Raw genomic sequence first — 15,367 nt, 5'->3', positions numbered from 1 at the left:
TTATTTTTGTAATAAGCTTTGATAGAAAAAATGTTGTATGAATATATGTGGTCATTTTAATTGGCTCATGAAATTCAAGCATGGTTTGATGCGCTCATGTTTTTGAAAGAACTGATAGGGGATGGCACATTGGCATGACATCAATGATCTGAGATTTTTAGCATGATTTGATAGACGCAGACGCGCATGTTAAAAAAAAATGAATATGGTTCGGCATTTTAGCGGCATGTGCATGAAGATTTGGATGGCATACCTTTATTGGTAAGTAAATTTCCATCTTATTGTTTTTATCTCAGGGAATTTATTTTGTAATAAAATAAAGGATGTTATTCATTTTGTAATGTTATGGTAATTATTTAAGTCATACTTAGTCTTTTGGATTTTAACCTTAAGAAATGTCAACTCTATGTTATAAATATTTGGAAATTTTGGTATAAAGTACATGCATCAACCAAATTTATTTCTGAACCCTTTAATTTTCTGAAAGTGTTTTATGTGTACATGAATGTAAGAAATTAATGACTTTTAGTCAACTTTTAAATCTTGTGTGATGACTGTACAATTAATTCCCACTTTACAAGCGCCCTCTGGTCAAGATGTTGCAGTCAGTTACAAACGAGAGGGGCCTGGCATTCAGAAAGTAGAGTTTACACCGAAGGAAGTTGGTATGTACTTTCTAAGCCTAAGTGTTTACAAAGAAAAGAATTGTATCATCATAACATCCGCCCACAAGCTTCAAACTTAAAAATGTAAAAGGTGTTCTCATAGAGTGTGTGTGGTACATGATCAAATTTAACCTTACCAGATTTTAAAGTGTGTACTGTGTCTGTGACCTAGTGAAGATTTCAAATGAGACCCAGGGCTCTGTTTCAGTTAGACATCCTAGTCGAAAACCTTAGCCTGCTTAAGAGTGCTTTGGGATACCTGTAAAGTTGCAGGCAGAATCTTGACGATTAATTTTGTTATGATAGTTTTAATTATCTTAATTTTACCAATGTAAGTCAGCTATTTTGCCTGTCCGGGACACTGGTCGTAAAACACAGGACATGTTGACACTAATCCGTTAATTGGTACGTGTGTCGTCGAGGTCATCGTCAATCACCCGATAATTGATCTATCGGCCTATTGTTGTGTTTAACGAGTGGGGGAGGGTTCTTGTATACAAATTCATTGTTTTCATATGGATTTGTTTGGTCTTATGAATGATAGCTTTTAATTGATGAATTGATATTTTTCACACATTTCACCAACAAACGAGCATGAAGGTAAGTTCAAAGAAAGTGACAAAATGAGTAAAAAAAACAAAATTAAAACACGGAAAACATCCCATATTCCTTTCAAATTTCAAAGTCGATACGTCGTTATACTTTTAACAACTTATGCGTCCATAAGGAATTTTAGTGTTTTGACCTTTTTTCCGAACTATCGTGTGTATTTTTACGCCGAAATAAAACTGACGATATGGGGTTTACAGGTGGTTATATAGAGTGCTTTAATCACGTGACCATGGTAAGTCACGTGATCGCTTTATACAGCCGATTGTTGACACGTCTCTATCAAAATTATATGCATCTCCAAACGGAAAAAAGCTCATCGACTGGAAAATCTTCTTTATCGTCTGAAAAATATTGTGTGTCATAAATTGCAAACGTTTTAAATGTGATGAAACAATAAATACTTTGTAACGCATGTTCTCAAAAGCGCGGGAAAACAGGTGCCCGTATAGTTGTGTATTTCCTGTTTTGATGAAACCGAAAGTAGACTGCATATCCTCCTGGTTAGCACTTCATTTAAAGCCTGGGAAAATATCTGGTGGTTTTATTTTTTCAAGAAAATGCAGAAAAAAAAACAACCATGTCAAGTAAAAAATACGTCTAGGCAGTCAGAATAGGTACATTTTCCCGACGTTAAAAACGACTAAAATAGCCCCAGATATGCTATAGAATGCACCACAGACGTTCCCCATTTAAAAAAAATTCCGGGGGGGCATGCCCCCGGACCCCCCTAGTGTGCGTTGACATTACGATGGGTGTCCCGGAATCGACCCAAGAAATTATCACATGTATGGTTTTATTAAAACCCAGTTTATGCCCAAATCGGGGTTACACCTTGAAATTTTAAGCCTTGCGACTTTATTAAAAAATGGCCCTGTCTCTGTATAATGTCAAGACCTTTGACCCATAAACAAGGTTTTATGTTTATCACAAATTAATTTCCCTTTGCAGGAGTACATAATGTATCAGTGACCTATCTGGGGGCTGAAATGGGGGCCAGCCCGTATCACTTCAAGACCTTTGATCCCAAACTGGTCCGCCTTGCCAAGATGCCTCTGGGGATTCTCAACATTCCATTCAAATTCAGAGGTATGTGGTTGAAATGGTATATAAATAATATATATAATGCTGGCCTCGATGAAGATAGGGAAGCTTTAACATGACTGAAAACAGAAAAATTAAAAGAAAATTGTTGTCCAGCTCATCAAATCTGGGACAAAAGGAGGGCAAAAGAGGTTAGCTTCTTAAATCCAGGACTGTGTTGCTACTAAGCATAAAAGTGGTCTAGCCATACCCCTGGGGCCATTTTCATTAAGCTTCTTTGTAGTGATTTTTTTTTGTGCCATAACTTTGTTGAAAACTGTTGAAAATGTTTCCATGACATTTCGGGAAACCATCTGCTGTAATGTGCTTTGTGCGTCTGGTGAGGAATTGTCTTGCTCTTTTACTCTACCATGTCCTTAAAAATACTAGCTCAAGAGTGGGACAGAATAAGTGCCAATGTATATCAAATAACTGATCACCTTAGAACGTAACTTAATAATATATGACAATATTATGTATGCTTGTATTCATTGAGTTTCAGCCCTTGTACAGCTGCGGTTAGGTAGCTGCTTATAGTACTCTTTTTTTCATGATGAAAGGAATAAAAATGGTTCGCCTTTATTTCAGTTCTTGGTGATGAGGCTGGTGACGGAAAGATGGAGGTAACTGTGGAAACGGAAGGGGAGAAAATCCCTACAGAACTGGAGGCACTAGGGGAGGGAACTTTTGAGGTCACTTTTATGGGAGATGGGGAAAGGAGACATGAGTTATCCATCCTGTTTAATGGTGAACACATTCCAGGTAAGGATTTATTATTTTCCAGCAGAATTATTAGTTTTAATAGAAAGATATTGGTCCATTACATCCAGTTGGACCCAATGAAGAAATCAAGCCATTTGAGTTGGAGCCAACAGGGTTTGACTGTAAATTTTAGAGATTATCTTTTGTAAAAGTCAATAGCTCAGAAAATTATTCAGCCAGTCAGCTATAGCAACTGACCTTACATGGCCTAGAAAACTGACATATAATGTCTGTGCTATAGTTATGAGAAGAGATTTTAAAATAATTGTGCAAATTTAAGCAAAAAAAATTATCATAACATTTTCACACTTAACACAAATACATTGATTTAATTGAATGATTTTCAGACAGCCCGATGTCTATCAACTTTGCGGATGTTGACAAAATTAGAGTCCAGCCTCCAAAACCTGCTCTGGTGCCCTGTAACAGGGAACTTAACATGCAGATGACCTCTGCCCCATCGGCAATCGACGACCTGGTGATCACTATACTTGGTAAGTGCACTTGGTGTTTCTCCTGCAATTATCTTTTGATAGATGTTATGTTGCTGACTGTCAGATCTATTATTATATCGAATGATGGATTGATATTATTACATCTTTGAAACAGTTTAAGCTTGTCCATTATTTCATAGAAAAAAGTTGATATAGTGTTAAAGCCTTGGTGTTGTTGGTTTTTCTTCCTCAAATTTTTTTCCAAAATATTCAAATGAAACTTGGTAAACATGTTGCCAGAGATAATACACACATACATATATAGCAAGGTCCATAACTCTTGACTTTAATACCTGTGGAGTTATATCCCTTTGGACTGAAAAATGAGGTTAAGATGAGCATCAATGTCCACTTCGCATCTTTCTTGTTGTTGTTTATATATTTTGTGATAAATAAACAGAAGAAGCAAACAAAATATTTTAAGCAAAATATCTAAATCATTCAAAATCATGTAAAGTATACATAAAATGTGCAGTATATAATATCCCTTTTTTGGGTATAATGCACCACATCTGTAAATTTTATGTATCATATAATTATTCATTATTTAAAATGGGTATGTGACAAAAATGTCTTTTGAAAATTGGATGGAAGTATGAAGGTCATAGAGTTTTAGAAGCAAATTCTAGCAAAGTTTTAATTCAACTTAATGCTTTTCAGGTCCAGTTTACAACAGCGTCCCATACACACTTCGTAACCATGGTGATAGACTATATTCCATAGACTGGTTGCCACTTAAGCCTGGAACGTATGATTTCGAGGTGAAATATGGGAATGCTATACCAGTCTGGGGCTGCCCTATGAAGATTGAGGCATTTGATTCCACCAAGGTCAAGGTCATAGACAGATACGATGAGCCAAAAGTGGGACAAAGGCATCTGATCAAAGGTACAGTACATTTAAAATGAAAGGCTCATTATGAGGGATCATACCTTTTAAATTGAATAAAGACTGGGCTATCATGCATATGACAAAAAGTAAATATTGATTTACCTATCTTATTATGAAATTGGATTCTCTGTTATTTATTGACTGATAAGGTCAAGGTCACAAACTGAAAAGGATGGATTCTTTAAACTGACATTGTCTGTTAGGTAAATTAAACAGAAGTCTTCCAAATATAAACCATACAAACTCATGTTCACCTGATGTACCACATGTTTAGCTTACAATACCAATGTACTGAATACATGTTCCAAGGGCAAGGTCACTCATTTATGAAAAGGTTTTCTTGTAGATTTATCAGCCAGGGAATGTCTCTGATATTTAAATTATGGTATGACAACTTGTTGTCTGAAATCAACTTGTGAGTGCCTACTCATGAAGAGGTTTTGATGTTGCCTAGCTGTTCCATGTTCAAGCATAGAATGAATTACCTACTTTGAGCAACCTTTGATTTTCATGCTCGACTGATTTTATGCCTTATTTTCAATTGATTAGAATGAGGCTCTGTTGGTCATTTTGGACAGGGAAGGCATTATCCACCATGTTAAGGATGACCTACTTTTGGTGACCTTTGACCTTGATGCTTAACCCTCATGCTTAATTTCAGTTGATGTGAGTGAAGCCGGTGCGGGTGACCTCACAGTGATAATAATGAATAGTGAAGGCACTGTCCAGTCTGCAGTAGACCATGGCATGGATGACCTACTTTGGGTGACATTTGACCTTGAGAAACCTGACCTTTATGATATCTACATTGCCTTTAATGGGGAACCTGTACCTGGTATGGTCATCTTGCTTGTTATAATTTTGTTTAATGTAATCTACTTTCATACGAAATAATAGACTTTAACAAGGAATTTAATTTCAATATTCAAAAATGGCATCCAAAAAGTTAAACTTTCCAAAACAAATGCTTTTCAATCGTAATATGAGCCGCACCATTTTTTTAATTTGTAGTTTAATAGCTATCATGGATATTCTATAAACGCTATTTTTTAATATTTACTACAAATTATTTTTTCTCTTAACATTTGTTCAAATCATTTTTGTGTATTATTGTGTAACTTTGCATTTACATCTTACCTGTTAATGTGTCAAATATGGTAAATTTAGTTTTATTGTTATTCCCTGCTCAAAGGCGAAGGGGATATAGTGATGGTAGGTGTTAGTGCATCCGGGCTATTTATCCAGAGCATAACTTGAAAAGTCTTTGAGGAATTGGCTTAAAACTTCATATACGGATAGTTATCATTGAGTTGAAATGCAGTGCACAGAAACCATAACTCTGGCTAAAGTATTCTTTTGAGTTAATGTCCTTTGTTATTTTTCCTACTTATTTTTTGTCCGTAGCATAACTAGAAAAAAAATTGAGTTATAGACATCAAACTTCATATACAGTTAGATCTCATGGAGAAGTGCAGCGCACAACTACAATAATGCTGGGTGTAGTATTATTTAAGTTTTTATCAGTTGTTTTATTGTAATCCTTTGCCGTAAGGCAAACTTGATACTGTTCATAATTCAGTGGGGGATATGGCAGTCTGTGACTGCAGCTCTTGTTTTACTAATATTTTTTTTTCATTTCAGGTTCTCCATTCAAGTTAAACATGAGAGAATTTGAAGATAAAACAGTAGCGTTGCCTAGCAACACAAAATATTTCATCGTACAAGACATACAATGGTGTTTTCTTCAAAGTCTCGGGACACTTCTACCCTACAATATGTTGACAATGTACATCACAGGTTGCTATGGAAACAGTTTCTTTCGATTTCAAGCATTATGATGGATTGAATTCGTAGGCTTGTGAGGTTGCATGAAGGATTAAAATAGAATTAAGCTGCGACGTATGAACAGTTTGTATGGCCTTGCCTTTAACCAACCCATAAAAAGTTCTGAAACCTGATTTATTTTTCAGCCTTTCTTGGGGTTTTTTCTTCTTTTTCTCAACCAATTTTTTTAAGAAATTAAAGGGTTAGAAATTTATAAAATAAAATAAAGTACTTAAATACCCTCCCCTAAATGTCTGGTTTCAGTAAGGCTCCAGTTATCACTATTCTTTATTTTGGCCTTATGCAAATGTAGTTAAATAAAAAAAAGGATAATGGCGACGAAAACCAGCGGCATAATTCTGCATGATGGTTGCTGCATTGAATTGGTATGAAATAAAGTCGGAGGGAATTATTGTATGTTTCAAGAATACTTTTGCTTTAAAAGTAGACTTCAATCTGTACCTTCTGTTCAAGGGTTGAATTTTTGCATGATATTAGATATTTCAGTTAATCAGAAGTGTAAGGCATGAAGATGGAAGGAAAATAATGTGTTTATGTATGAACTTTATATGCATAATTCATCGTTGCATGAGAAATATGATATATTAGAACATCAATTGCATTTATAATTAATTCCATCAATTGAATGTTGATCATAACATCTATGTTGCTATTGTTATAAGTATTGATTTGCCTACATCATATTTGTAGGATGTGATTTACAGTATCATGTATGGGTATTGTTAGAGAAATAAATGTTTTAACAGGTTCAATTTTTGATCTTGTATTTTCATTCAAGCCACATGTAATACAAAACATCGGCTAATTTACAACTTGCTTACTTGGTGGGGGGATATTTTTTACTTCTCATGTTATAAAGATATATTATATTATCATATCATATCATTTTTATTACCAGTAGCTTGTTTGTTATTTGGAAGCACAAGTTTGAGGTATTGTCATTGCCTTGGTGTCGTTGTCAGCAGTGTCAGCGTTGGCGTTTAAGAACTTAAATCTTAGCCATAACTTAAAAACAGTTCAAGATAAACTAGTAAAACTTGGTACATATGTTGCCAAAGACAAAACATCATGTATAGCAAGTCCCATAACTCTGCCCTTTATAAATATCGATTTATGCCCCTTGTTGGCTAAACAAAAAATCCAGACGAGCTTGACTTTTGTTATGTTCAATTAATTTTCTGTTTTTGCCTGTACAATAAATTACTGATTAATTTTATTTCAGAGTAATACCTTCTGTGTAAAACTGATGCATGATAAATGTCTTTTTATTTTTCAGTTTCAGTATATAATATAATCAAATAATATATAATATGTAATATATACAGTCGAAACCTGTTGGCTCACGTGGGATTTCCTTGTTGGCTCAAAGTTGATGTTAAGGACAGACATGTTTTACTCTTTTTTAAGCAATTTCTTGCTTGGCCTGATATTCGAGAGGCTCAAAGTATTTTGGCTGGTCCCTGGGATATCAAGCCAACAGGTTTTGACTGTATTGATATAATCATTGAAACCTATTTTAAATCTCATATGGCATCATGACACAAATATGAGTTTTAAATTCAACACATTCAGTTTGATATAGGTTTCATTTTTAGATTGATACATCTTCGTTGTTAAATCCATGTTGTAGATCTTAATATCCATAATCATGAAATTTAAAAATAAACACGTAAAAAAAGTCAAACATAGAATTTCAACAGAAACCTTTCGTCTGGAAAATTTAGAGAAATATTAAAAATCCTTCTCAATACTTTTCCCATTATCTGGAAAATCTAGAGAAATGTTAAACATTATATATTCTATTTCTATGAAATTTCCAGCACCCAGTGGAGACCGTGTAAATGCCCAGGTCTACTCCCTCGGTAACGGAGAAGTTCGCGTGGAATGGATGCCCAGGGTTGCTGGTATGTTATAAAATATATGTTACCGTAGTTATTTACATAAAAACCTGTTCAGTGAAAAGCCTTATCGTCTGCTTAAAAGAGAAAATCTTTTTTATGTGAATTTTTAAATCATACCTATGTTTTGTGAGTATATTTTCGATCTGTTTTCAATCTTTTGTATTAAAGTATATTGTATTTTATTTACACAGGTCGCCACACTGTAGATGTCCAATGCGGTGGAGTTCAGGTGAACGGCAGCCCCTTTTACGTGGATGTTTTCGATCTGTCCACAATCAGGGTAGACAATTTTAGGCACGGAGCTGTTGGGGATGAGGCTGGATTTAGTGGTAGGTTATCTCCCCTATATACCATAAAATGTTGACCAACTATTTTCTAAAAGCTCAATAGTCCCTATACTTTTTGAGAATGCTCAGCATATCTACTTATCTATTAAAATGTTCATTATCCTTTAGTTTGAAGGATTCATTCGTCTTATATGATGTAGATGTTGTATTAGAAAATAGTGGGAAAAATTGTAACTTTTTAAAATGTCATGCTTATGATGAAAATGTGCGCTAAATGATGCATGTGTATAAATATGCACAGATGTTTTTATATGCTATATTTTTATTTTTTTTACATGATTTAAACTACAGTTTAAGTTATTGTTCCAAACTAAATATAGAAGATATACAGTGAACCCCCCTGTTTACGACCTCCCCGTTTTCACGACCACCGTGCTAATGAGACTTTTTTCAGAACCAGTCTTTTTCCACTATAATTCAATGGTTGTAAACCCCGAATTAATGGGGACCCAGTTATTCAGTGACGGTCGACTACTTAATCCAATCCCTTTTAATAAATGACATGTTAAATTGATCTGTTAATGAGACCATAGGCAATTTGTTGACAGGTACATAACTTAAAGATAAAACCGAAACTAAAATATGTGCTGTGTATTACCAATACCCAGCAAGACATAGTAAGAATCTAACGTATTCCACCACTTGACCATTCACAACCCTAATCAGCAGAAACTTGGTAATGGGACCAACCCTCTATTAAGACCGTTTTCTCAAAGTCCTATCTGAATAGAAGGGTTTTACTGTATCACCAATAAAAATCTTTTTTGACCCACAGTGGACTTCAGCAGCGCAGGAACCCTTGAACAGAAGGTACAGATTATCGGCCCATCCTCGATTGACGTTGTGTACGACTCCCGCGACCTGGGTCACATGTGGAAGGACTACATTTTCGAGCCTGAAGAGCCCGGCCAGTACCAGATATACGTCAGATATGGCGGCTTTGATCTTCCTGGTTAGTGCAGTCTTCATAGTATTGTTCCATTGTTTTGTCCATTTTCAGCATCTTTTCTTTTCCAAACAAAAAAAATCAGACTACGTCATTCACCAGATTGATTGCTATTGTGTTCTTTGTTATGAGCCACTGGCAGAGATTGAGGCTGCGATTGGAACAACTAAAATTTAACGAATTTAACTGGGAAAACTTTCTTAATATGTAGATGGTACATAGAACAAATGTTAACATTTAACATTTAGTTATGTCAAGTGATTCCCATCACATTGTCAAAATTATTTTTGGAGTTATTTCCCTTGTTTGTCATAGAACAACTTGAGCATTATCGTATTAACTGTCTGTTTTCTTGCATAAGTTATAACATGGTCTAACTTCATCTGTCCATCTATGGATACATTCAGTCATTTATTCAAAAATATTATGCGGTCCAGGGGCCGTATTCAATAACCAACTTAGATTGAACTTAATTTAAGAATTTAAGATAAGAATCTAAGTCTTTTGATTGGCATGTATATTTAGGTGACCAATACACTGTGTGGACTCACTCCGGGATATCTGAAGATAATGACAATATCAATATCAGTAACCTTTTGTGGACAATTGTTTGATTGCGATATTATGGGTGGCACCCTTGGGATTTACTAATTGTAAATTTATTAACATTTACATTTTAATATCCCTTATAGGCAGTGTTTGGGTGGTTACTAAGCTAACAATGCTTCAAAACTGGAAGCTTTAATGATCAGACATTATCACAATTGTTTCATAAAACTTGAGTGTGAGATACACCCAAGATATCGCAAATGTGTCCAGGCAGGTCAACATCTCTTTTAACATCAAAAACCCTTTTGAACTGCTTTGAACTATGATGATTGTTTTCTGTCCACAATAGGTAACTTTACCAAAACCTTGTTATTGAACTGGTACACAACTCAAGCTTCCCACGCCCTGTGTATAATTTCAATGACTCAGGTAGTGGACTTGAGTAATCTCTGTGCCTTTCATTTGTAATCCTTTTCTACTATGAAGATATTGAGGGGTGACAGTGTTTCTTTTTGACAGAAAAATGGGGTTGATCTCAGAACGTTAACCCCACAAGTCATACTGTTATCACAAAAAAATGGAATCAAAATTTGAAATCCAAAAAAATAAATTATCATCTCTGTCAACTAGGACAGTTTTGTTTAAATACATTCATTTTTTTTTTTAATTCTTCAATTTCTGTATCTTCAAGTGCCATTTGCTTTGTTTCCTTGTTTGAACTATACTTTTGTAAATTCACGATATTAGGCATTAAAGTGTCGATATTAGGCATTAAAGTGTCGATATTAGGCATTAAAGTGTGGCTATTTTCACAATTCTAAGGGCTGTGGCCTCACTCACAAAACGTGAAAAAAAACACTTGGTAAAATTTTAAGTAAGCAGGTCAAAGAGATATTTAAGGATTGAAAAAAGCAGGTGGACACTTTTTGCTTAATTCCTCAACATTGTTTCAATCAATTTAACATTATTACGTGTATCAAAATACAGATATCACATTCATACATTAATTGCCTATTTCGTATAAAAGGTAATATCAATAATTTATTGATTTTGTCCAGCCAAGCATTAAGTTCTGATTATTCCAAGCACAAATGCCCATTTCAGTAGGCCCTAGGTTCTAGTAATAAACTTCTATAGATTTAAAATCCCATTCTATCGATTTCACCTAGAAATCTGAGTCTGAATCGGAAATGAAAAATGTGACAAAAGGATATGCTTCTATTGAGAATCAGTGTTTGAATATGGAAGGTGGAAATGTTTTCAGAAAGGTGTTTTTGGAAATTGATTATGTTTTAATGAACAATTTAAAGTTGGTTCAAATTTTAGCTCAGCTGTTTTTCCTGGAAAATGGTTGAGGTATTGGCAGTTATACGAGAGGTGGCGGGGTCATTGTTCTGCAAAAGTTTGAACCAAGGCCATACCTTTAAATCTGTTCACATGAAACTTGGTACACGTGTAGCCAGAGATGATACTGATATTTAAAGCAAGGCCCATAACTGTGACTTTAAGAATTATTGAATTATGTCCCTTTTTCAGCTGTATTTTAAATTAAAACTAGATGAGCTTTGGTGTTTCGTCTATTGCACTGTATCATAATACTTAAGCTTCATGATCTCCACGATGAAAAATGAACAAATAAAATTTGATTCTATGTATAAAAACTGCTCAATTACAAGTAGGTAGTGCATGAAAAATTAAGGCTTGCATTTCTGTTGAAAATTGGATTAAGAAATCATTGACCGTTAAATAAATTTGTTTTAGCCAAGTTATTTCAATCCTTCTAAATAATGAAAGATTAAAACTAATGATCCTAAATTTAATTGGATTATTTATATAAGAGGTCATCATTAATACTCTATACTAATTTGATTTATTCTTCCAAAGAGCTATGACTTACTGACAAAAAAAGCTGTATTAATTTTTGTTTGACTTTGCCTGCCTTAGATATTGCAAATCATAATTTTAGAACGACGCTTCAAATTTACAATTTACAATATAAAATCTAATGGCTTCATTTGACATGAAGAATGACAAATTTGCCTACCCTCTTCAATCGAAGGTCAGCCATAAAATAGTCAAATTTATTCAGCTTAATTTGCAAAACACTTCAGAAAATTTATTTGGTACTTGGTACATACTAGAGTAAGAGTAATTTAGGTAGATGTTCTATTGACAGCTGATGGTTTAAGATAAGTTTCTGATTTAGGAAGACTATTTTATATGATATAGTATGTCAGTGACCTATTAAACAAGTTGGCTTGAAGATTTAAATCTGCAAACATTGATGAAGCAATAACATATGGTCCAATTTCAACAGTTTGTTTTAATTTATTCAATCTTAAGAAATAGTTATAAAGTGTGAAAGAAATCAATACTGATCACTATGTATATGTTAAAGTTCAATTTTGGCAATCTACAGAAATTTAAGCGGGCATATTAAAGTTGCTCTATTTTCTGTAGATTGTCAAAATTTGACTCTGCAGCAGATTTCAGATCTACTTAAAATGAATGAACAGAAAAATTCTTGAATTGCATTGGCCGAAACAAAAATGCTAACACCTGATGATTACATATGCTACATTTTGCTACTGACAATCGTTTAACAAGTTAACCTTGGTGGAAAAACAGACTGGCTAAAATATACTCTATGAAACTATTTTTTGGTGCATTCGTCAGAATTTGTCTAAGTAAAATTATTGAACAGAAAATTAGAAAAATCCTCGATTGTCATTGGCCCACAAAAAATACAAACACCAAATTCATTGTTAGATTATCTTTTGAATATAGCTAAGTCCCACTGAGATTAGACAAGGTGAAATGGCTTAATCTAACAATTAAAAAATAGTTGCATCAAGTTAGCTGATTCACCAATGTATTTTGTTAGCCATGAAAAGAACTACCAGCTGTTTCATTTGTGTGACATATATAGCCTTGACATTTAAGGACATATACAGCAACATGAAGTGTAGAAATAATGCAAGTAACGCTGAAGTGGTCATTATTTAAATTTTTTTGCTGAAAAGATTAATTTGTTGAGATTGGTTGCAGCCTAAATGCTGACGAAAGTGGCAGCTAATTTATTTGCTGAAACGATTAATGTGGTGGGATTTGTCGCAATCTAATGCAGAAAGTGTTATGATGTTGTTACTGTCAGAGCAGCAAAATTGTAAGGGGGGAATCCAATGCTGTAGGTTTAAAGGAAATGACAATTTAAGCTTATTATTTTGAAGTTAAAATTTTAAAAATCTTATAAAAGGTGAAGAAAAAAGGTACTTTTGCTTGCAAAAGAAGTTTGGGAGGGTCTACATCAAGGATGAATTCATATCTATACCTTACTTAAGGACTTGCAGTAATTATCTTGCTGAGGCCAAAAAAATAGTTATATGTTTCCACTTCAAACATCTCCAAAACAAATATGGTAGGAAGGTTATTTTAATAAGGCATAACTTTACTCTTTTTTTGGGGGGGGGGGGGGGGGTCAGTACCAAACTGGCCTATATCAGGGTATATCACCATTGTAGAAAATTTTGAATATAAAATGTTCATGCAAGTCAAATTTTAACATGTTTGTTCAAAATGTGCACATTTTTAGGAAATTATGCAAAATCCACACTTACAATGGAAAAAAATATAGGGTCAGAAGTAAGAAAATATACGGTCAGAAGTAAGAAAATATAGAGTCAGTGGAAACAAACAAACAAAAGTTACACCAAATACTAATACTGATTATTAACTGATACTGACTTGCTTAATACTTAATAAACTGTGAGTTGAGTTGAGTTGAAAAGGTGGTGCCGCGGGATGTTCAATTAAAGTAACCAGTTTATCTTTTATCATAATAGGCCCTTAGTCCTGTCAATAAAATACCCCAGATAAAACTGTTTATAAGTTTCTGAAGTTATCTTCTTTCTTGTTTAATTAACATCCTCCGGTACTTTTATGGCTAAGGAGAGATAGGAAAGGGTGATCACAAACTCCGCAGTTCTGAATGTGAAACTTTGTGCTGAGATAAATTGTGCTTAAAATCATAAAGGATTCAGGACAAAGATGTTTAATTGGAAAATGGTTTAAGTTCAGACTTAAAAAAAAAAATCGTTCTTATGTGTTAAAATGGGATAAATTTTATGTGTAAAAAATAATGTTTTTAAAACTACTGATGCAAAAATAAAAATTAGAATAAAATTATGAGTAAAATTTAATGTTAAGTGTTAATTACAAATCTTATTAAAGTAGTTTTTACAAAAGTTTTTAAAAATGTACATTGTTGCAAAAATTCATGCATGAAATTTGAACTTTTAGTAGATAAAAATAAAAGTCTTGTATGTTATCAGTCTGTTACAAATATTATGGAATGCATAAAGGCTAGTGCTCTAATGTCACAGCTTGTTAAAGTTGACTAAGATTTAAATTTAAATAATTAAGAAGAAATTATAAATGTCTTTTTTGTATGATATCGCTTTTCAAAGGTACTGTTTCAGCATATCATTCCAAAGTTGCTGTGTGTTTTTGGTCATAAAATAGAGAATAAAATGTGATAAATTAGTTGGAAACTGAGCGTGTGTCATGCATGTTCATATTTTTTTTTTTTTTTATACTTTAGATGTGGGAAACGCATGATCATTTTAATGTTAATTCAGAAAAGCAAAACTGCATTGAAATTGATGCATTATTGTATTTAAAAATTATTTCATGTGTAAGGTTTTAAATGTTTTAAAAATGATAGTGTAGCTTTAATATTTAATGACAATATAATTTGCAATTAAATACAGTTCTTTAATAAGCTTAATGAGTTTTATTTCAATGTACATGATTTTATTATACTAAATTAAATTTTAATTCACTGCAATTAATCTTTTTTTTTGGTGCTTTAAATTCCCCATCTTAACCGCAATTAATTCACTTTCTATAAAATTGTCATCTGAATTGCATCACTGTAATGTTTTATTGTTGCTTGTAGCTATTCCACAACAATAGAAGAATTATACAGTCTTGAATCATTATCATGTAATTGATTTTCAAGATGATTTCTGGCTATCAGTGAGAATGTCATTCTTTTTGTTGTTTCGTGGATATCCATAGACACCTTTTGTAATCATTCAAATAAAGGGATTGGGATCTAAATTTCCACCTTTTCAAGCCCAGTGCTAAATATTTGTTCAAGTACTAGACTTTGACCGTATGAATCAGTCGAATAGGCATTATTGGAAAACCTGCAAATAGTACAAGCATACACTGGGACTTAAATGTTTGCGCTAAATTTAAATTCGTTTTGAAT

The 15,367-nt window shown here is 33.5% G+C and overlaps 2 protein-coding genes across 4 annotated transcripts in view; both read left to right on the top strand.

Moving 5' to 3' along the window:
- Positions 1-15,367, top strand: part of LOC128218874 (filamin-B-like) — a 90,477-nt gene that overhangs the window by 55,695 nt on the left and 19,415 nt on the right. For all 3 annotated transcript variants that reach the window (XM_052926619.1, XM_052926618.1, XM_052926620.1), the window contains 3 exons: positions 8,170-8,253; positions 8,442-8,579; positions 9,373-9,549. In XM_052926619.1, the coding sequence (XP_052782579.1) occupies positions 8,170-8,253; positions 8,442-8,579; positions 9,373-9,549 (399 nt within the window). The remainder of the gene's footprint in view (positions 1-8,169; positions 8,254-8,441; positions 8,580-9,372; positions 9,550-15,367) is intronic.
- LOC128218876 (filamin-A-like) lies at positions 199-7,154 on the top strand. Its single transcript, XM_052926621.1, has 8 exons — positions 199-261; positions 582-665; positions 2,226-2,363; positions 2,946-3,119; positions 3,467-3,613; positions 4,274-4,501; positions 5,166-5,339; positions 6,146-7,154. The coding sequence occupies exons 3-8, from the start codon at positions 2,264-2,266 to the stop codon at positions 6,340-6,342; spliced, it is 1,020 nt and encodes a 339-aa protein (XP_052782581.1). The 5' UTR covers positions 199-261; positions 582-665; positions 2,226-2,263; the 3' UTR covers positions 6,343-7,154.

Source organism: Mya arenaria, chromosome 15 (genome assembly GCF_026914265.1).
Source record: "Mya arenaria isolate MELC-2E11 chromosome 15, ASM2691426v1".
Lineage (NCBI taxonomy): Eukaryota > Metazoa > Mollusca > Bivalvia > Myida > Myidae > Mya > Mya arenaria.
The sequence above is the reverse complement of the archived record's forward strand: the minus strand, read 5'-3'. Positions and strand labels throughout refer to the sequence as shown.

Coding starts and splice junctions, on each gene's coding strand:
- LOC128218876 (XM_052926621.1), top strand. CDS start 2,264: ATGGGGGCCAGCCCGTATCACTTCAAGACCTTTGATCCCAAACTGGTC. Junction 4,502..5,165: donor ACAAAGGCATCTGATCAAAG/GTACAGTACATT, acceptor GCTTAATTTCAG/TTGATGTGAGTGAAGCCGGT. Junction 5,340..6,145: donor TAATGGGGAACCTGTACCTG/GTATGGTCATCT, acceptor TTTTCATTTCAG/GTTCTCCATTCAAGTTAAAC.